General features: G+C 40.4%; 1 protein-coding gene across 1 annotated transcript in view; it reads left to right on the top strand.

The window, feature by feature from the left end:
- Window positions 1–22,378, top strand: part of LOC104296863 (dynein axonemal heavy chain 5) — a 167,931-nt gene that overhangs the window by 18,246 nt on the left and 127,307 nt on the right. The window contains exons 16-31 of the mRNA XM_054164262.1: window positions 1,041–1,192; window positions 2,224–2,431; window positions 4,716–4,803; window positions 4,919–5,042; window positions 5,167–5,330; window positions 6,415–6,507; window positions 7,418–7,621; window positions 9,373–9,453; window positions 9,564–9,968; window positions 10,119–10,237; window positions 11,835–11,971; window positions 13,980–14,142; window positions 16,727–16,838; window positions 17,317–17,445; window positions 20,435–20,634; window positions 20,743–20,896. Of these exons, the coding sequence (XP_054020237.1) occupies window positions 1,041–1,192; window positions 2,224–2,431; window positions 4,716–4,803; window positions 4,919–5,042; window positions 5,167–5,330; window positions 6,415–6,507; window positions 7,418–7,621; window positions 9,373–9,453; window positions 9,564–9,968; window positions 10,119–10,237; window positions 11,835–11,971; window positions 13,980–14,142; window positions 16,727–16,838; window positions 17,317–17,445; window positions 20,435–20,634; window positions 20,743–20,896 (2,533 nt within the window). The remainder of the gene's footprint in view (window positions 1–1,040; window positions 1,193–2,223; window positions 2,432–4,715; window positions 4,804–4,918; window positions 5,043–5,166; window positions 5,331–6,414; window positions 6,508–7,417; window positions 7,622–9,372; window positions 9,454–9,563; window positions 9,969–10,118; window positions 10,238–11,834; window positions 11,972–13,979; window positions 14,143–16,726; window positions 16,839–17,316; window positions 17,446–20,434; window positions 20,635–20,742; window positions 20,897–22,378) is intronic.

Raw genomic sequence — 22,378 nt, 5'->3', positions numbered from 1 at the left:
TAAATAGTTTATTTCTGCTTCTTGTAAGAGTCCAATTCTGTGCTGGAGGAGTTCCTTTAATTCTCAGGGTTGCTGATTATTAATTCTGCAACTAACTAAGAACAGATGATCGATAATATGAAAGTAATCCTTTGTCAGGTGTGTTCTTTAGGTAGTTTTTAAACAGAACTGTACAAAAAGGGACAAAGTTTGCAGAGTTGCTTTGAATTCAACCCCCTCTCCCTTTTTTTATTGTTAAAGCACTCAGTCTCTTACAACATCACATTTTAAATGAATTATCTGTGGACAAGTTAACCTAACATTTTAAATGTACAAAGACAGCTCTATGTACTACAATCCTCTAGCAAGCAACCAACTACCATCCAACTTTTACCATCTGAGAGAAAAAAAGAGTACATAAAATATTTTCAGCAAAAGAAATTCCAAACTTACTTTCTTCTCTAAGAAAGATTTGAGATTGACTCCCCAAGCAATGAAGATCTATTTAGAGACTGTAGATCTTAAGCAACACTGGAAAAACACTTTGGGATGTATTGTGAATGGGTTATCTAAGTGTATGGTTTCTAATTCTGATGTTTAAAGTTAAGGCTTTAATCTGGCACAGAACATAGCTGTTACTGGTTTTGCAGCAGCTCTTGGAAAGAGCTCAGGTTCTAAGTCTTGATTCAGAATTTGGCCTCTTTATCTTTGATATTTGGTGCCCTGAGTGGTTTAGATCTAGCTTTTCTTGTAATCAGTGTCATTTCATACTGTGTCTTGTGAAACAGGAAGAAGGGAACAAAAATACATTTTCAATTTCCTGATTATTTAACTGTAATAAGTTTCTTTGGAAGAAAATCTATCTAAATAGATCATAGTCACTTTCCTGAAAGGGGTTATTTCCACAATCTGGTTCTGCTGTAGACTCAGAAGAGCTGGGACGAGTTCTTATTTTTAACATAGAGTTGGAATTTGCAAATCTTAACAGAAAATGTGTCCAAAAGTATGTGTGTTTCAGATATCTGAAATAAGCATATTCTTAACATTGTTATGTCTTGCAGACTTCAGAATCTATTGATCAGTTATAAAGAGTGTTGGAATGGCATTCCTGTTATGCTGAAACCACTGATGAAACCTTTCATAGAACAGGTTGAGGATGCTTTTACCCCAGGCCTGGTGCAGCTGTCATGGACTTCATTAAACATCAATAAATGTATGTGGTAGGAGAAGAAGAGGTGAACTGTTGATGCTCTTAGGTGGTGTTGGCCAGATACTCCCTTGTCAGTTGTAGGAATAGCACTTCATCTGTACCAGTAAAAAACACACCACGTCCCTTCCTCATGATTATGGAAGTAAGTCAGACATGAGTTAAGGGGAAGGGCTGGAAAGAGGATCTAGGGAACTACAGGCCTGTCAACCTGATGTTGGTAGTGGGAAAGATTAGGGAGCAATTTATCTAGGGTGTGCTCACATGGCAAGTACAGGACAACCAGGATAACAGGCTCAAGCAACATAGGTTTCTGAAGGGCAGGTCCTATTGTCCTATTTGACCAACCTGATCTCCTTCTATTACCAGTAGACCCACCTAGTGGATGAGGCACCTGCTGTGAATGTTGTCTAACTGGATTTTGGTAAAGCCTCTGACACTGTCTCCCACAGCATTCTATTGGAGAAGCTGGTGGCTCATGGCTTAGGGATTGAGTGCACCCTCAGTGAGTTTACAGACAACATGAAATTGGGATTGCTTAGCCTGAAGAAGAGGAGCTGAAAGGAGACCTTACTGCTTTCTATGGCTAACTGCAAGGAGGTTGTAGTGAGCCTGATGTTGGCCTCTTCTCACAAGTTGCTAGTGACAGGACAAAAAGTAATGGCCTCAAGCTGCACCAGGGGAAGTTTAGATTGGTTATTAGGAAAAATGTCCTTACTGAAAGAGTGGTCAGAATTGGAACAGGATGCCCAGGGAAGTGGTGGAGTTACCATCCCTGGAGGTGTTTGAAAAATGAGTAGATGTGGCACTTTGGGACATAGTCTAGTGGTCATGGAGGTGTTGGGTACAATGTTGGACCACCACTAAACCATGTCCCCGAGTACAATTTCCACATGTTTTTTGAACAGTTCCATAATTGCATATTTCATTGTCATTAAATAGTCATTTTAATGGAACACTGGGAGGGAGGGAGGAAGATAAGATTTAAGGGGTCTCTATTTTGCATGATTTGTGTTGATTTTCTTCTCCTTGCTTAGTTATTCAGAACGTTCATAGTACCCTGAAGAAGCTGGACTATGTAGTAAGAGAAGCAGCTGATACCCTGGAATGCAGAATTGCAAGAATTCTGGAGGATATGTCAAGTACTGCTCTGATAAACTTGCCAGAGGATGAACCTATAGATGTGCTTTCCTTCCTGGAACAGACAGAAAAGCTTGCTATCTCTACTGCTCACAAACTGTCACAGTAGGTTTATTCATTGCATAGATCGGAAAGCTATGTTTGGGAGGGATTATTTACATATTACCTTTAGAATGTTATTTTAATAAAGCACCAGTGTGAGGCATAATGATAGCCTCAGGACACAAGGAAAATCTCACAAGTGTCTTGAATATAGTAGGTGTAAGACTGCTTCTGTTAAGCATTTCATATTTTTTTCTTATGCCATTCTTATCAGTAGCAAGGCAAATGAGAATGGATAAGACTTGAAATTTCATCTCCATGTTAATTGCTTGATTCTTAGTGCTAGCTAGCTAGTATAAGACTTTCCATGCTCAGGGTGCTGCAAATTTTTTGGCCTGTGCTTATCACAGTATCACCAAGGTTGGAAGAGACCTCAAAGATCATTGAGTCCAACCTGTCACCACAGACCTCATGACTAGACCATGGCACCAAGGGCCACTTCCAGTCCCCTCAGTGACTCCACCACCTACCTGGGCAGCACATTCCAATGTGAAGAATCACAGAAACATTCAGGTTGGAAAAGACCCTCAGGATCACCAAGTCCAACCAACAGACACCCCCCTTCATCTTCCCAAAGCAGCTACTGCTCCCTCTACACCATCTTCCACCCTGCCTAAACAACTCCTGCTCCACCACCATTTTTGCACCCATCCCAGAGCCAGGGGCAAGACCCTCAACCAGCCAAGACACCACCCAGAGGAGCTCAGCCCTAGTAAGGAGGCCCAGCCAGCACCCGTGGATGCTATTGGAGTAGTCATCAATTCTAGTCCTAACACCCGGGGGGCCACCAGGCCCCCCGGCCTTTGTTGTCACCACCACCATCACCCAGCGTGCACCATAGGCACTCACCAGAGATGAGAGGAGGATCCCTCAGCCCAGATGGGCTCAGCTTAGGGCTTCTGCCTTTCCTGGGGGTTATTAAAAGGGGAGTGGGTGGGGAGGGCCAAGTGGCCACACCTGGGGTGGGAGGAGGCTACAACAGAGCCCAGGTGCTCTAGGATTTGAGAGAAAAAAGGGGGGAAATGGGGTGGGTGAGGGTCTTCTAGGGTGTCAGGTAATGATAGGACTAGGGGGATGGGAATGAAAATAGAAATGGGTAGACTCAGACTGGATGTTAGGAAGAAGTTCTTCCCCATGAGATTGGTGAGACACTGGAACAGGCTGCCCAGAAGGTAGTAGAAGCTCCATCCCTGGAGGTTTTTAAGGCCAGACTGTATGAGGGTCTGGGCAACCTGATGTAGTGTGAGGTGTCCCTGCACATGGCAGTAAGGCTGGAACTGGATGATCCTTGAGGTTCCTTCCAACCCTAACAATTCTATGGTTCTATGATTGTATGATCACAACATGAGGAATATCTAAAAATAATCCTTCACTCAGAAGTTGCACTTGCAATTCTTTTCAGTTAGAATAGTATAAACCAGGTTGGAAGAGACCTTCAAGATCATCGCATCCAACCCATCAACCAATCCAACCCACCTAATCAACTAAACCATGGCACCAAGCACCCCATCAAGTCTCCTCCTGAACACCTCCAATGACGGCGACTCCACCACCTCCCCGGGCAGCCCATTCCAATGGGCAATCACTCTCTCTGTATAGAACTTCTTCCTAACATCCAACCTAAACCTTCCCTGGTGCAGCCTGAGACTGTGTCCTCTTGTTCTGGTACTGGCTGCCTGGGAGAAGAGACCAACATCCACCTGTCTACAACTTCCCTTCAGGTAGTTGTAGACAGCAATAGGTCACCCCTTGAGTCTCCTCCTCTCCAGGCTAAGCAACCCCAGCTCCCTCAGTCTCTCCTCATAGGGCTTGTGTTCCAAACCCCTCACCAACCTCGTTGCCCTTCTCTGGACTCGTTCTCCTCACATCGAGTCTAAACTTCCCCTGATGCAGCTTGAGACTGTGTCCTCTTGTTCTGGTGCTGGTTGCTAGAGAGAAGAGACCAACCAGAACAATTATTTCCCAGATTATACCAGAACAGTTGTTCACTTCTGAAAAAAGATGTCTATGCTCACTGTGCAAAACATCTGTTTCTTTAATTATTATGAAGTCCAGTTGAATCAGTTATAATAGATTCTGGCAAATGGTTTCTTGGTAATCTGCATATCTCAGTATACAGACATTCTCTGTATGCCCAAGCAGTAAGAGCAAACCAGAGAGTATAAGGGGATTTGCCTGTAGTTACAATTCTTCACCATGCAGTATAACTTGGGATGTGTACCTGGAAAAAACCAGAGTATTCCATATGTTTGATTCCCTCTGTGTGACTGTAAGGTTGCTTTTGTAGACAAAGTCAGCAAGTGGAATGCTCTGTGTACGAACTGGTAGATATTCTTAAGCGCAGGCTGACAGCAGATGCTGAGAGAACTCTGGAGGTAAGAAGACATTTTTGTAAAAAGTAACTTTTATAACCTAGTCAAATGCTTGATATTTAACTTACATGCTGTATAAAATGTCTATTTTCCTAAGAATTCCCTTTTAACCCTTTAGGATTCATTCACCTGTACACATACTGACATGAAACAGAAAACACGCTGCCAAGAATGCCTGTCCTGTAGTAGTTATAATCTGGTGGGACAGCTTTGTCAGAAGAATACTGAGTCTTTGATCAGATGTGAGTCTGTCTTTTTCAGATATTTAATTTTTTTTAGTATAATTGTAAGTTGTTTGTTTTTTGTTTTCCCCAAAGCTTATTGTGGCAGAAAATATAACCTCACTTAAATATTATTTTTATCTAGGCATGAAGAGTTCTTTAGAGTCCTTAAAACATCGACTGCATGTTGTTGACTCTAGGTATCAGATGACCAAGTTTGTAGATACCCAGAGGGTTCCTTTGTTCAAAGCTGAAATTCAACTGGCTATTCCAAATGTTGTCTTGAGACCAAATCTTGACGATATTCAGGTAACATAATAACTGTACATCTCAGTCATTATAGCAAAACATTTATAAATGCATTGTTTAGAAACAACACGTGTGAGTTTAATCTAAGAACTAAAAGGAAAGGGAAAAAGAGGTGAAAAGTCACTTGAAAAGTCACATCAATGGTTGCTAAGGTCACGAAGCCACCAGTCTCATTTGTTAGGCAGGGCAGTAGAAGGAACTGTTTTTCATACAAACTCAGTAACTTGTACTCACAGCCCTCTGCTTAGAAGCAGACATTCCAAAGAGAATGCAAAATTAAAGATGAATGCCATTGATACTGCATGACTTGATCTGCTGGTCTCCTTAAACTCTTTTGGAGTATAAAACAGTGTTATCAGTTTAAAATATCATTAATAAATCAGCATTCTGCAGGAGTGAGTTGCGCAGAAAAATATTTCTAGCTAAAGCCCTAAACAGTACAAAACTTTGAACACTTACACATGTACTTACACTTACTGTCCTGTGGCCTCTGAAATTATTCACAAAGTCATTTATGGTGTTGATTTGTGGACTTCTCATTTGGCATTGTCATTGTGAAAATCACTGCTTGCATTCTTTCTCTGATTTCATGTGCAGCCTTCGTGATATTGTCCCTAAGAAATCAGACCACAAAGCAGAATTTAAAAATAGCAGGGACAGAAGAAGTTATATTATGTCTATAGCTGCCTGTATAGATTATAGAGACAAATGTGTTCAAGAATTCTGATGTGAAAATGAAAAGTATTACTATGAATAATAAATAACCAATTTGAGGGGGAATAGTACTATAATTAAGTTATGATCCTCAGTGATTCATGATTACTGTTCATGAAGCTCTCATATATTTTTGGTTGAAAACCACAAAATAGTAGAAGGGCTGTGATAAAGCTTTATGGAATATTCTTTCCCCTTACAAAATGTGATTTGGGTGATCCTACTTCATGGTGCTTAAAACATTTTCTGTAAAGACAGATGTATAGTTCTTCCATTTTGGTATTGTTTGGAGGATCCTTTTTCTCATTTCCCTCCCCACTTATTTGCCATGATCTCTGTGTGCTTAAGGTGAATGTTTTGCTGTTTTCAGAGTGCTGTAAACAAAGCAGTAAACATTGTATTATCAATAGCAAAGGATATTCCTCTGTGGAAATTTGCTTACTTACATCATAAACAGCAGCTGGTGAGCATTTTGTTTTAATTATTTTAAAATTTTAGTATTTTGGTTAACATTTCTTAATTTCATAAGGATAGATTCTGTACCAATGCTTTGACTTGCAATCTGGTGGAGCTTCCTGTTAAGTGATAACCTAGTTTTTAATTTCTGTACCAACTAATTCAACATAAGATCAATAATTGATCAACCTGATGCCTGGTCATTTTTAATATTGAAATCTAAAGTTGCTTTAATAAAAGTATTTCTAAAAATATTGCTCAAGTATGATGATGATATTGCAGAGGATGTATGAGAATTATCCATAAGGACTACTAGCTCTAAATTATTGTCACTCTTCCCAGGCAAAAGCTTTAAGTTAATCTCAAATCAGATCATCACAATGAAAAAAAAAACCCAACCCAACAAAACAACAACAGCAACAAAAACAAACCCAAAAAGCATTCAGGTTCTGCAAATACATCATGAAAGCCAGGAGAAAGTGGGCTGAATTTGGTTTCCTCAAGAGGTCTTGGTTGCTTATTTCTGAGCAGCCAACACTACACTGCCCCCAGGACTTTTTCTGGCCAAGAATGGTTTAGAATGGTATAGATTGTAATCCTGCACTAAAGAAAGCAGGAAAACCTGAACGGTTATGTAGGAGCAGTAAGCAGCACAGTTGTACTTATGTATCATGCATATTTGACAGATGTAATTCAGAAATGATTAATATAATTAATATGCAATTTTTAATAAAATCAACTTTAACACTACAACTATAGTAAAAACCCAAACTAAGAGCAGGGAATCTCCTTGCAGATGCTTTCTCTGTTCTTAGAAGTACTTACTGTGTATGCATTGTTGGGCAGGCCATAATGTCAAAATAAAACTAAGTAAAAATCTATTTGACACTTTTCTTTGTTTGTTTAATTTATGTCAGATTGAACAAGCTGTTGCTGTAGATCTAGGTGATGAAAGCAAACTCACCAGGATGGTTGCACTGAAACCATTAGACAAGCAGATCATCGAGCATAAGGATGTAAATAAAGTGGTGATCCAACTAAATACAATTGTTTTATCTCTTAAAACTGAAGCATTGGACCTTATGAAGAGCTTTTCTGAATATTCAAGCATCTGGAACAAGGTTAAATCCATATGTAATAACCTTGCTGTGTTGTGAAATCTTCTAAATAAACTGGTTGGGGTTGCATAACAAGACACTGTGCTCAGTAGGAAGCATTGGTTTTGTGGTACAGCTCATATTCCCTAATAACTTCTCTGGCTATTCTTGTTGAACCAGAACCTGTTATTCTTTGCCAATTAAAGTATCTTAGGAACAAAGCAGGACAAAAAAGAACATAGAAGCATAAACAAGGTTATGCTGTCAAATGCTTATGCCTCTGTCTCACAGGATCTTGTCTGCCTAAGTTATAAAGAAGAATAATTTAGCAGAATCCCTGAGAAATTGCAGGCTACAAAACTGCTCCTGAATTGACAAAACAAATCCTGAACTGACAAATTCTTCAGCAACCAGTGCTGAAAGCAGCTTTTCTGTTTCTTTACAACAATGATAAACTAAATCTGGGAAATCCTTTCAGTAATAAGGATTCCAAAGCAGAAAAGGAATTGAGCTGGTGAAATTGTCTTCATTAGGAAGTGGGCCCAGTAATGCAAATAGTAAAGACGTGAAGATTGCTTGTGTCATGAAGTAAAAATTTCTGTACATTCTGACTAGCAAAATTCAGCTCTGTGTGGATCAATCAAAACTAGAGTAATCTTATATTTGTAAATGTTCTCTAATTTTGAGAACATTTCCTAACCAAACCATAGATGACCATATTTTCACAGCCAACTCCTATAGTTAGTTCAGGATAAGACAGGACATTTTCACTTTTTCATGGCTTCTGAGGTCCCAGCTCTTAATGCTGTTACCTCAGTTTTTGGAGTTATTGTTTGAACTAACCACAGTTGATGGTATGTCATTTTACCCAAACCATCAGACTGGATAGTGCAGTAGCACAATGCTTCCTTTTTACTAAAATCCTCTAAACCAGATAATTAATCTGCTTCTTAACCTTAGAATTCCTCAGGAGTTGGCATTGTTTTCCCCTGTCTTTATCATCATTGTGGAACCAATGGAAACTGTCACTGGTCACTAGATGTTGGCCAGAAAAGCTGTAACAGATTCTCAGCTGAGGGACCTCACAGTGCAGACTGTAGATAAATGTCATAACATCACTGAGCTGAGTGAAGGTCATTTGTTTGTAATTGATGCGAAGATCTAACACATTTATTGAGCTGGTGACACAGAAGTTCTTGTCTCCGCAGAGGCCTGCCTTGTGAAAAGGAAGGCTGCTCTGTGCTCTGCTGCCTTTAAGCAACCTTCAACAAGCTAAATGCCCTCTCTTCCCTTTGATCTATCCTTCCCTGCCAAACTGTTGTTTTTTTTTTTTCCAAACGATGAGGCCATTTGTAGCTGCACACTGCAGTTAAATACGCCTTTTCAGAAAGAGTGAAGACAGCTGAGTACAATTACTGCCATTTAAATACCTGTTAGAGGATGTGAGCAGCTTCTGGGGGTTTGCAGAGAAAAGGGAGACTGAAAAGGAGATATTTCCAGCAAAATGTTACAGCCACATTTTGTAGTAATATTTGGATGGATAAAGGATATCCTGATCTGTGTTGGTTTTTGAGTTGCAGATAGACTTCCCAGGCTTTAAAGAAAGAGTCGGGAAAAGCATTTCAAGTGAAATAATTTGCTCTTAATGCTTGTGTATTAAGCTGTTTTAGAAATGGAACATATGTATTTGTACAGTATGTCAGGCAGATGGCTTCCCCTTAGGTTATTGTAATACCAGTGCTAAATAATCATGACAATAAACTTCTTTTATATAGGATCCAGAGGAAAAAGTGAGGGAGTTTATAGACACTAAACCAACAATGGCTGAATTCCAAACTGAAATCAAGTATTTTTCTGTAAGTATTATATCTCTAATAAAAATGAACTGTCCAGAGGAACTGCAGTGAAATTAAAAGCTGAACACTTTTTTTTTCTTTCTTTTTTTTCTTTTTTTTTTTGGTCTTAGCAATTAGAAATGCAAATCAGGGAACTGCCAAGTCACTGTGTACTGGGATCAGTGGCTATTGCAACAGACTCACTGAAAATGGCTTTAATTCAGGAATGCCGTTCCAGACAAAGAGCGTTTGGGTTAGCGTTGAATAAAAAATCTGCCACAGACATGGATGAGATTTATTCCTTCATTGAAAATGTCAGGAAGAGATTAAGCACACCTATCCAGGACCTCAATGATGCACGGGGAGCGATGGAAGCACTAAAGGAAATTCGTGAGAATGAGATTAAAATTGACATGACAGTTGGACCCATAGAAGAATCTTACGCTGTGCTTCACAAACACAACCTATTCTTTAAAGATGGAAATACAGAAAGAGTTGATGGATTAGCTTATGCCTGGAAGAACCTGAACACACAGGTATCATAGCTCTAGTATTTCTCAAATAATATATAGACCAAAGTTATTGTCAGTCTTTTAAATGTTAATGCTAAGACAAAACTATTTTCTTATTTAAACCTGTTCCTTTTTCCTGTCTCTTTTATGTCTGTTTTGCCTCTTTGCATGTAGGCACTGCAGGTTGAAGACTTGCTGCTGAAGGTACAGCCAGATATGAAGACAGAGTTACTGACTGGTGTTCGAAAATTCAAGATTGATGCTGCAGAATTTTACAAAGATTATTATGAAAAGTAGGTGACCTGTGATGAAATGCAATGATGCTTTGTTAGTGGTTGTTCATAAATGGTGCATCTAAAGGGCTTCAGAGAATAAACACAGCACAGCCTCAATGTGTATATAACAGCTGAAAAAAACCCCTGATTTCAGAAGATTACAAGATGGGCAGATACTCTTACTGTCGCAGATTCTTTCCCATAATTTCAGTGCTGGTTGGAATTGGTGAAATTCTGGAAGAGTTAATAGGTTGGGGGAAAAAAAATCAAGTTCTCAATCCAGATTAAAAAAAAAAAAGATATAGATATAAATATATATAGATATAATATTTAGAATCTCAAAATAGTATATAGTATATAAATTGAGTGGAGATTCCACTTCTGGGTATTTCTAAGTTCACTGATTCTTACTCAGTCTTCTAATTTTACTTTGGCCTTTTTCAATTTTTTTTTTTTTTTTTTAAATGTCACTTTTGGGATGTTTGTGCTTCACTGGGCACTTCTGCATTAGCAACAAAGAAGGAAAGACAGAGCTTGTCTTGCTAGGATCCTTTACAGCTCTAGGGGACCGTGCATCCACAGTGTGTCTGAACCAGACTGCTGTCCTCAGCCTGCCCTGCATTCCTTGCTCAGGTGCTGTGGGATCAGAGCCTGGCTGCCTCTTCATAGAATCATAGAATCAATAAGGTTGGAAGAGACCTCAAAGATCATCAAGTCTAACCTGTCACCCAAGACCTCATGACTACTAGACCATGGCACCAAGTGCCACATCCAATTCCCACTTGAACACCTCCAGAGACAGTGACTCCACCACCTCCCTGGGCAGCACATTCCAACAGCTAACAACTCTCTCTGTGAAAAACTTTCTCCTCACCTCAAGCCTAAACTTCCCCTGGCGCAGCTTGAGACTGTGTCCTCTCATTCTGGTGCTGGTTGCCTGGAACTGTTACTGTTTTCACCTCCTAGTTCCACGTCCTTTGCCAAGCAGCCAGCTTGCACTACTCTCTGATGTCCATGTGTCTGTATTTTTTTCTAGGAATACCCATAGCACAACAGAAAACAACATACTTACAGTTTTCATCTCAAAATATTATGATGCACTCGGGAGGTGGTTACAGGCGTGGCAGCTGGGGATTGCACCTAGTCCTTCAGCTGAAACTTACTCATTAGGGCAAAATAATATTTTTTGTGTTATTTTTTCCAAGTGCTTAATTATGATTCCAGTACAGGCTACCACAGTTTTCTCCCCTGAATAATGTACCTGCTGTCTTTCTCTTTTTAAGGATAAAGATGAAAATAATTATTAAAATGTATTTTACAGAGAAAAAGAAATGGAAAATAACAAAGATAAAATACTTTTAGGCCTTTTTAGCTGTTTGCAATATGGATAGCAACCCAGAAGAATTCTGTTAGAAAACAAATTGGTCTTTCTTTCAAGGACTATTTAACAATTAATGCTGGGACATTGAATATACTTTGCGTTTTCTCTTTTAGTGTCTTTTGTGAAAATGTATAGAGAAAAAATAGTAAATACTGCTCAGCAAATCAGATCTGTGTTGCGGTTCTTTAAGAAACCTTTATGGTTGATACATGCACTGAATTTGTTTTTTTACAGGGGCCCAAGTGAGGAGAGTGTTCCTCCACATGAAGCATGTGACAGACTACAGATCTTTCAAGCCAAATTTGATGAACTGTGGAGGAAGTATATCTCTCTATCTGCTGGAGAAGAATTATTTGGTCTTCCTATCTCAGGTAGTTTCTCAAGACATGGATACCTGGTTCTATGCTGTTAAATTTTTCTCCTGTCTTCTGCTAAATGCCTTCAGTACTGGATTCATTGTAGAAAAATTTGTTGCATTAAATTATTATTATTTTTCCTATGAAAAGCATCTGTATGAAACTGACACTCAGCCTGCACATACATAAACATTATGTGGAAGAACATTGCACTATTCTGGCTATATCAGGGTCTGGCTGCTTTGCTCTCTTGCTTTTTCTGTTTAGACTAAGTATTTCTCCTATCTGTATTCCTCCATGCCCAAATGTGGTGAACATGTAGCTGAAGTACTCAAGTTGTCCCTGCTCCTGGTATATAATGAATTTCCTTGGGCTGTGCAACTGATCTGTAGCATCCTTCTGCCTCCTAGTCAGACACTTCTCAAATCTGGAAGGCTGTGGTGTGAATTGAAGTTAGAGCAGAATGTATAATAAGCACTTTAATTTGTACATATTAAATTCAGTATATTTTCCTGACTGAAGACATGCAATGACCACGATAGATTTAATGAGAAATTCTCAAAGATATGAGAGAAACCAAACAAAACATTGCAATAAAGGAGGTCCACTTTAAATACTTTTATTGTGTAATGCACTCTTTATTTTGAAAGCACAATCCGTGCTGTCCATCTTTGCCTCTTAAGTAAATAGTCCAAACTGAGGTGGTGCACATTTTAGTTCATGTATAAAACTAAAGCACTTTCCTCTGCATTTCAACTTCCTTTTCAACATCTTTATTGGTGACCTGGATGAGGGCATTGAGTCCATCATCGGTAAATTTGCTGATGACACCAAGCTGGGGGCAGGAGTTGATCTGCTGGAGGGTAGAGAGGCTCTGCAGAGGGACCTTGACAGGCTGGACAGATGGGCAGAGTCCAACGGCATGAGATTGAACACATCCAAGTGCCAGATTCTGCACATTGGCCACAACAACCCCATGCAGAGCTACAGCCTGGGGTCAGAGTGGCTGGAGAGCAGCCAGGCAGAGAGGGACCTGGGGGTGCTGGTTGATGGTAGGCTGAACATGAGCCTGCAGTGTGCCCAGGCAGCCAGGCGGGCCAATGGCATCCTGGCCTGCATCAGGAACAGTATGGTCAGCAGGAGTAGGGAGGTCATTCTGCCCCTGTACACTGCACTGGTTAGGCCGCACCTCGAGTACTGTGTCCAGTTCTGGGCCCCTCAGTTTAGGAAGGATGTTGACTTGCTGGAGCGTGTCCAGAGAAGGGCAACGAGTTTGGTGAGGGGCTTGGAACACAAGCCCTATGAGGAGAGACTGAGGGAGCTGGGGTTGCTTAGCCTGGAGAAGAGGAGACTCAGGGGTGACCTTATTGCTCTCTACAGCCACCTGAAGGGAGGTGGTAGACAGGCAGAGGTTGGTCTCTTCTAGGCAACCAGCACCAGAACAAGAGGACACAGTCTCAGGCTGCGCCAGGGGAGGTTTAGGCTGGAGGTTAGGAGGAAGTTTTACACAGAGAGAGTGATTGCCCATTGGAATGGGCTGTCCGAGGAGTCGGTGGAGTCACCATCACTGGAGGTGTTCAGGAGGAGATTTCATGGGGGTGCTTGGTTGCATGGTTTAGTTGATTGGGGGGTGTTGGATGATAGGTTGGACAGAATGATCTTGAGGGTCTCTTCCAACCTGGTCTATTCTATTCTATTCTATTCTATTCTATTCTATTCTATTCTATTCTATACTCTTCCTCAGAGAAAGTTGCAGCACTTTCTTTATAAGATTACATCTGCTGTTATAGAAAAATGTTTATAAAAGCCTCAGCAATCTATACAATTAATTACATCAAAATCTGATGTTCTTACATAATGTAACTGAAAAAGTTTGTCTTACTGGACACTATGTAAAAGACCACAGATCTGATTTCAGACATTTACTAAATACCATTTTTAGAAATGCATGGATCTCTGTGTTCATGGATACAGTTATACATAATGAGCATTCACAAATTCATTCTTTTGAAATTTGAAACAGAGTATCCTGAACTGCACAAAATCAAACGTGAGCTTTCATTGCTTCAGAAACTTTACAGTCTTCATAATTCAGTTACTGCTAATATTGATGGCTACAACGAAATGCTTTGGAGTGATTTAAATATTGAAAAAATCAACAATGAACTTCTGGATTTTCAAAGCAGGTAAGTTATTATTTGTTGAAATGCATCAAGTTTTTATTTTTCAGTTTTCAGTGTTAATTATCTTGTGAAAATTGCCCTGAGTGGCAAAAATCTGCTTTGTTGTATCAGGTGCTCATCACAGCTACACTAATTGCAGCTTGTGGTACCATCTGCAGCTGCTGCATGACCTTACTTAGCTCAGTCTGCAAGTCATTCTAAGCTTGTTGGGGTATACTGCCATGGTAGTTATGAATAAGGTACATAAACGTGTGGCAGGGCGCCTGTAAGTATAAATAACCTGCATAGCTTATCTCTACATATTACTTTCTCTGTGATGCCATACACAGTTTTGAAGTTACTGTTCACTTCTGTAAGACTCTATGGACTGAAATTATTGTTTCCACAAAGGTAGGTAGCCACATTAATTTCTGAGGAGTTATTTATGAGATTAGAGGGAAAGAATGTTTTCCATGTTACATGCAAAATAACTTTTAGGTGAGACTGTGGTTACTAAAATCAGAGACATTTTTCTTCTGCATTGGTAAAGATGGACCTTCAGTTTCTCAACAGCCATGGCTGGGGCTACAATTCTTCCCTGACCCAGCTTGTCACTTCTCTCAGAAGCAGGATCTCACAAACAAACAGCATTTGGATTGTTTCCACATCACCAGCTTTCTTTTAATTCTGATTCTGGGTGCTGGAGTGTGGACAGAATTGCCAGAAATGGGGAGTTGTGTTAGATGCAAAAGTCAAGACTATATGCAGATCTTAAGTATTCTGTGCATCCATTCCTTTAGAGTACTTATCTGCACCAGTCTATGTTTTAATGGGAATTACAGAATATAAATGAGAACCAAATTACATGCAGAAGTTTGAAAGTAAATGTGCAATATTATTGTCCTGTCCATATCCATTATAAAAAATATGTTTACAATAACATTGAGAAAGAAGTTTCCCTTTATATTTTACTGTAATATAGTGTAAAGAGAATGTCCAGTAAATTGAAGAAGTAAAATTAAGCCTGATCAGTGGAGCAATTTTTTGACAGTATGTAACTCATGGTACTTGCTGTTAGGAGATGTTACTGAGACAAAGGAAAAAAGTATCTGTATAGAAAAGTTACTAAGCTAGGAGATTCCATTTCCAATTTCCAGCCTAAGATGAAGTTTGGAAGAATGTTGCTTGTCTCCAGCATAGAAGTAGCCAGGAACTACTCTTTAATGCTGTATAGATACATGAAGAATGTAAGTTTTTGTGCTGCAATACTTTTCTCTAGCATATTGAATATTATAGATTGTTGGATTCAAGGTGAAAGACTACAGTGATTAGAGTAGTGCCATGACAGTAATCATATGCTCATCTACCTCTTACCAGCAAGCGTGGAAGAATTCACACATACTGCAGTGTTGTGTGACAGATCTGTCTGATTTTGAGATGAGAAAAATGGAGAATTTTGTTGAAGGAATTTTTCATTGTGGGATGGTTTTACACAGCTCTTTGTTTCTGCTATTGAGCTGTAAGAGAACTGCTGTCAATCTTTGGTCCATAGTTATGGCAGGTAAAAAGTGGCATGACTTGTTAGAAGCAAGTGGAGCTGTGACAATTCACAGTAGAAGACTTTATTTTCTTTTTTTTTTTTCATCTTGAAATTATGTATAAAGTAATATTTTTCTTTAAACATCCTTTGTACAAACTAAATATAAAATAGGACTTGTTTGATTGCAATGGAAGTATTTTTCTGTTTGCAAACAAGTCCACTTTAGTTTAGGATATACTTTATTTTGCTTGAAAAAATATCTTTGTGATCCTTTTCCCTTTGTATGAAATTGAGTGGATGTAATGGGTTGGGGCAGGTCCCCTCCCCACCACAGGCAGAAATAACGACTCAGACAAACGGATTGCAAAAGTGATGAAAGTTTAAATAGAAAGCAGTGAATGTTACAGAAAACCCAAAGCGCAGTGACAAAGAAAGATCCCATCCCCACCTGAGGGTGCATCCAAAACCCCCAGGGCTCCTTCTTCCCCCTCCCTCTGCTGGGCTAGTCTCAGCTGGCCAGGCCTGAGACTGCCCATCCCCCTGTGGCCTTGGGCCTAATCAGGCCCATGGCCGGGAGATCTCTCCCCCAGTTACCAAGTCTCGGAGAGGGAAGGAAAGAGGAAGTGCCAGACCCCGCACTGGATCTTATAGTGGTGCAAAGAATTATGGTAGGAAATACACAATTTCCTGTGTCCATCCCTCTGGGCTGGACTTCTGGACACAGGAAGTGAATGCACCAGGGGGGCACCCAGCTCAAACTACAACAGTGGAATTTCAAATATTTTCATAAAAAAATTACACTGAAAAAGCTGAAGTTCAGACATCAGTTTGCACATGAAGTTAACCTCCTGTTATTCAAACTGAAATGGAAACCAATTTGCTGTCTTCAGCAGCATTTCATGCCTGCAGTCAGAACAATCAGCTATATATTATGTTGCTAGCTTGCAACTGGCTTTTCATTTACAGTGTCCCAGTCCACTGGTTGAAAAATGAGACTATATTGTACCATTAAATGGTGGGTTATGATTATTAAGAAGAAAATATTTCTTCTTTTTTGTGCTTTTTAAGAATCCGTAAGCTACCGAAAGCATTGAAGGAGTGGCGAGCTTTTCAAGACCTCAAAAAAAAGATTGATGACTTCACAGAGAGCTGTCCTTTGCTTGAAATGATGGCAAACAAAGTATGTTCAGCATAGGAATTTGGAGATAAGATTCAGTTGAAAAACTTTGTTGAGGACTATATTGTATGACTGTAAGATGCTTTCCATAGTTCTTTTTTTTAAAGACAAAGCAGCTCTGTTTGTGGCAAAAATCAAGTTAGGCTTAGTTACAGAAAAAGCAAAACAAAAGACATCATAATGTGATTAAAAGAACTATTAATACCTTCAGTGGAGTGGAAACTGAGACTCCTTTATTTGATTAAGATGCAGTGTAAAAGTATGTCATTGGAGGTGTTCAGGAGGAGACTTGATGGGGTGCTTGGTGCCATGTTGTTTAGGTGGGTTGGATTGGTTGATGGGTTAGACGCGATGATCTTGAAGGTCTCTTCCAACCTGGTCTATTCTAGTCTAGTCTAGTCTAGTCTAGTCTATGTGACCATTCTAGTCCTAAAAGAAAAGTAATTTAAAAAGTCTTCCCTAATTCCTCTGGACTTTCTAGGCAATGATGTCAAGACACTGGGAAAGAATTGGACAAGTGACTGGGCATCACTTTGATGTTGACTCTGAAAACTTCTCTTTGAAAAACGTAATGGATGCCCCTTTATTAAAATATAAAGAGGATATCGAGGTACATGTAATTTCTGTTTGCTTTTGTGAATGGCTTGTGATCTGGGACTCCCTGCTTTTGAGTTATTGGTTCTAGTCAGCTTTGTAATAGTAAAATTTTGTCTTTAGTTGGGTAATTCTTTTGAAGAAGGGAATTTGGTAACTGGTATTAGCAGTGAGGGTTAGTTTATTTCCTTTTTATTCTGTAGGAAGATTACATGGATAGATGGTATTGCAATAATCTTTCCATAGATGGAATTCTGTTGTTTTAAGTTTAGTGTGATTCTGTCATGCTTCTGATTTAGTTTCTGCCTATTTACTTGTATTTTTTTTTTAGTTCCTTTTAAATATCAGAGTGAAAAAAACAGTTGATGTAAGTCTCATCCTGTTAAATGCTCTAAATCCTTGGAAAACAGCAGGGTTGGGTTTTTTCTCCCCTTTTCTTTCAAAAGTGACTATTCAGAAGATCACAGAGATGAAAAGGCTTAAGTAATGTGCACAAGCTACGAATCTACTGCACCCTCTGTTTTGGACACAGTAGTTATCCAGCAAGCACATTAGCTTTATGCTCATCATCCTTTTGCAAGAACAAAGTATAGCTAAAAAGAAAGAAGTCACTTAGCTAAATCCATGGTCCCTCCAGAATACTGACCTGATTTGTCTTTTTCCACAAGACAAAACCTAAGACAAAAGCAAACCTCTGCTGTACCTATTTTTCAGACAAGAATTTAAGCTACATGAAAGGTACAGAGTTACAGCCTTAGACTCAAGAATAAACTTTAAACCTGTGATGGAATCCATTGTGCTTCTAAGTCTGAATTTGGGATCCAATCTAAGCAGCTGCACCTTTTCTCTCTGGTGCAGTAACCAGTTTTATAACAGTCCTGTCTTCACTGCCTTGAGAAGTATCAGACAGTCATGCTGTCCACCAATGCTACATGCCTGGACTGTATTTCCTTAAATGTCTCAGTAGGTGTATTTGACTTCAAATTGTAATACATAGAGAGAATCAAATTCTGCCTGCAGATTCACTGAGTCAGTGAATTTTCAGAATTACTAGTATTAGTGAAGACAGAGTATAGTCCATAAAATGTTTCAATTACAAGAAGTAGCAAAATATAAGCTACAAATAGTGCTATAGTATAATCTAGTTTGTAATATAATAATTTTGAGGTGTTTCAAAGTATGTTTTCATTAGCTAGAGCTCACACTGAAGTGAGATCACACTGAAGCTCACACTGAAGTGTCAATGAATTCTCATTGTCTTTATAGTAGGCTTAGAGGAATGCAAGGCCTTTGGCACTGTCCCCCCCAGCAAACTCCTGGCCAAGCTGTCAGCCTGTGGCTTGGACAGCAGCACTCTGCACTAGGTTAGGAACTGGCTGGCTGAGCTCAGAGAGTGGTAGTGAATGATGCCACTTCCAGTTGGAGGCCAGTCACTAGTGGTGTCCCCCAGGGATCAGTGCTGGGTCCCATCCTGTTCAATATCTTTATTGATGATCTGGACAAGGGGATTGAGTCCACCATTAGTAAGTTGCAGATGACACCAAGTTGGGGTCAGAGTGGCTGGAAAATGGCCAGGCAGAAAGGGACCTGGGGGTACTGCTTGACAGCCAGCTGAACATGAGCCAGCAGTGTGCCCAGGTGGCCAAGAAGGCCAATGGCATCCTGGCCTGCATCAGGAATAGTGAGGCCAGCAGGACTAGGGAGGTCATTCTGCCCCTGTACTCAGCACTGGTTAGGCCACACCTTGAGTACTGTGTCCAGTTCTGGGCCCCTCAATTTAAGAAAGACATTGAGACTCCTGAATGTGTCCAGAGAAAGGCAACGAGGCTGGTGAGAGGCCTCGAGCACAAGCCCTACGAGGAGAGGCTGAGGGAGCTGGGATTGTTTAGCCTGGAGAAGAGGAGGCTCAGGGGAGACCTTACTGCTGTCTACAACTACCTGAAGGGTGGTTGTAGCCAGAAGGGGGGTTGGTCTCTTCTCCCAGGCAACCAGCACCAGAACAAGATCACAGTATCACAGTATCACAGTAACTAAGGTTGGAAGAGACCCCAAGGATCATCAAGTCCAACCTGTTCCAACAGACCTCACAACTAGATCATAGCACCAAGCGCCACGTCCAATCTCCCCTTGAACACCTCCAGGGACGGCGACTCCACCACCTCCCTGGGCAGCCCATTCCAATGACGAATGACTCGCTCAGTGAAGAACTTTTTCCTCACCTCGAGTCTAAACCTCCCCTGACACAACTTGAGACTGTGTCCCCTTGTTCTGGTGCTGGTTGCCTGGGAGAAGAGACCAACCCCCACCTGGCTACAACCACCCTTCAGGTAGTTGTAGAGGGCAATGAGGTCGCCTCTGATCCTTCTCTTCTCCAGGCTAAACAATCCCAGCTCCCTCAGCCTCTCCTCATAGGGCTTGTGCTCAAGGCCTCTCACCAGCCTTGTTGCCCTTCTCTGGACACGTTCAAGTGTCTCGATGTCCTTCCTAAACTGAGGGGCCCAGAACTGGACACAGTACTCAAGGTGTGGCCTAACCAATGCAGAGTACAGGGGCACAATGACCTCCCTGCTCCTGCTGGCCACACTATTCCTAATACAGGCCAGGATGCCATTGGCCTTCTTGGCCACCTGGGCACACTGCTGGCTCATGTTTAGGCGGGTGTCAATCAGCACCCCCAGGTCCCTCTCCGTTTGGCAGCTCTCCAGCCACTCTGACCCCAGTCTCAAGCTGTGCCAGGGGAAGTTTAGGCTCAAGGTGAGGAGGAAGTTCTTCACAGAGAGAGTCTAGGCATTGGAATGGGCTGCCCAGAGAGGTGGTGGAGTCACCATCCCTGGTGGTGTTCAAAAAAAGATTGTATGTGGTACTTTGAGCCATGGTTTAGTTGTCAGGTGGTGTTAGATATTAGGTAATAGGTTGGACTTGATGATTTCTGAGGCCTTTTCCAACCTGGTTGATTTTGTGTGTGTGTGATTCTGTGTTCAATTTACTAGTTTATTTTTACACAGGATATTTGCATCAGTGCTGTTAAAGAGAAGGACATTGAGGCAAAATTAAAGCATGTCATCAGTGAATGGAGTACTCAGATTTTTGTTTTTGGCCAATTTAAAACTCGAGGAGAACTGCTTTTGAAAGGATCAGATATATTGGAGAAAATAGCTTTGGTGGAAGACAGCCTCATGCTATTGGGGTCTCTCATGAGCAACAGGTATAAAACTTAATAAATGCACATATTGTGTAAATACAATTAAGCCTACAAGTAAACAATGATCATCTTAATTGTTTTTTTTTTCCCCTTCAACTCATGTTCATACAGATATAATGCACCATTTAAGTCCACTATACAACAGTGGGTTCAGAAGTTAACCAATACTGCAGAGATAATTGAAAACTGGATCACTGTACAAAACCTCTGGATTTACCTTGAAGCTGTGTTTGTTGGTGGAGACATTGCAAAACAGCTACCTCAGGTATGTTGATTTATTGTAACAATATGTTCATGGCAATATGCTGTACCAAGAGATTAGCCACACCACAGAATTTGCTTACCAGTGCACTTAATGCATGTACGTTTTGTGGGCTGCGTGTAGGCAGTTTGGAATAAGGTTTGACAGTCTGGGGTGTGTCTGGTTGAACTGCTGAGTATTCAGTCAAACCCACAGGAACAGGACTGTGTGTAACTCATACATTCCTGCCAGCTTGTAACATTAGTGAATTATATGATAGTCCACAGCTCAGGACTACTTATTGATTCAAAATGGATTTATCACTTCTGCCATGTGTGCAAGCTTCTCTTTACCCCTGTGGACACATACTTGCAGGCTCTAAGTTACGCAGTAGCAGAATGACAGATTTTCTACATGAATTCTGACTCAGCATAAGGGATTCCCACAGAGAGATTCTACAGGACTGGGGCAGCTGCATGTGTACTAATCCATGTGAGCTACTCTAACCTCTTCAAAAGGCAATTACGACCTTCCATGATTGCAACTACAAACCAATTGAGGAATGGTCTGACCTGCAGAAGAGAAATACTAAAATAAGTCATCCTTTCTATCATGTCTCCTAATGAGAAGCTTTCACATAGCTCTGACACACCACAGTTTGGTAGCACTGGATCAACCAGTGCTGCAACTTAACACACCCATGATTGTCAGGAAACCATTAAACGTTAATTTACTTCAGGCCACGTCTGTCATAGCTGAAGGCCTATGATTTCCAGAATTAACATCATATTTTTAAAAAGGAAGCATTCTTTACTGTTATTTCATAAAATATGTTTATATTGCTAATGCTTATCAGAGGCTCAAGAAACAGCTTTTGCAGATGAGCAAATGCTGCAGCACAGCTGAGGTATTTGATAACTGCTAAAGCTACTTCTTTCAAGGATGATACATGAACCATGTTCTGCAAAAAAGCAAATCTTTTAAGAAGGAGAAGGAGGAACAGCTTGGTGAAGGAGTAATGATAAATGAGTGGGCTTAATTGCAATTTCTGGATGAATACTGCAAGAAATAACTGTCTGTAAGCATCTGGAAATTACAAGGAGATGAGTAACAGTCAGTGCAAAACCTGTCAAATTTATTTTTAGGGTGGGCAACAAGCTCTGAGGATAGAGGAAAAAACAGTAGTTGCTATATATCTTGATAGGCTTTTGCCATTGTCTCTCATAGTACTCTCAGAAAATGAGTTTTAGGTTGCTAATGTGTACAATGGAGGCAGAAAAGCAAAATGCAAAATGAGTGATAGCTGATAACTGGAATGTTGCACCTGGTTTTGGCCAAAGAAACACATAGACACATTTGAGAGAGCACAGAAGAGGGTAAGAAGAATTAGGAACTATGCAGGAAAAATGATGCACAAACAAAGATTTTGCAAACTGGGCTCATTTGGCTTGAAGGAGAGGAAAACCTAAGAAAATATATGAGAAGTTGTATAGAAAAGAAGGATTG

The sequence above is a fragment of the Dryobates pubescens genome, chromosome 9, assembly GCF_014839835.1.
Source record: "Dryobates pubescens isolate bDryPub1 chromosome 9, bDryPub1.pri, whole genome shotgun sequence".
NCBI lineage: Eukaryota > Metazoa > Chordata > Aves > Piciformes > Picidae > Dryobates > Dryobates pubescens.
Note: the sequence above shows the minus strand (reverse complement) of the source record. Positions and strands in the feature narration are given on the sequence as shown.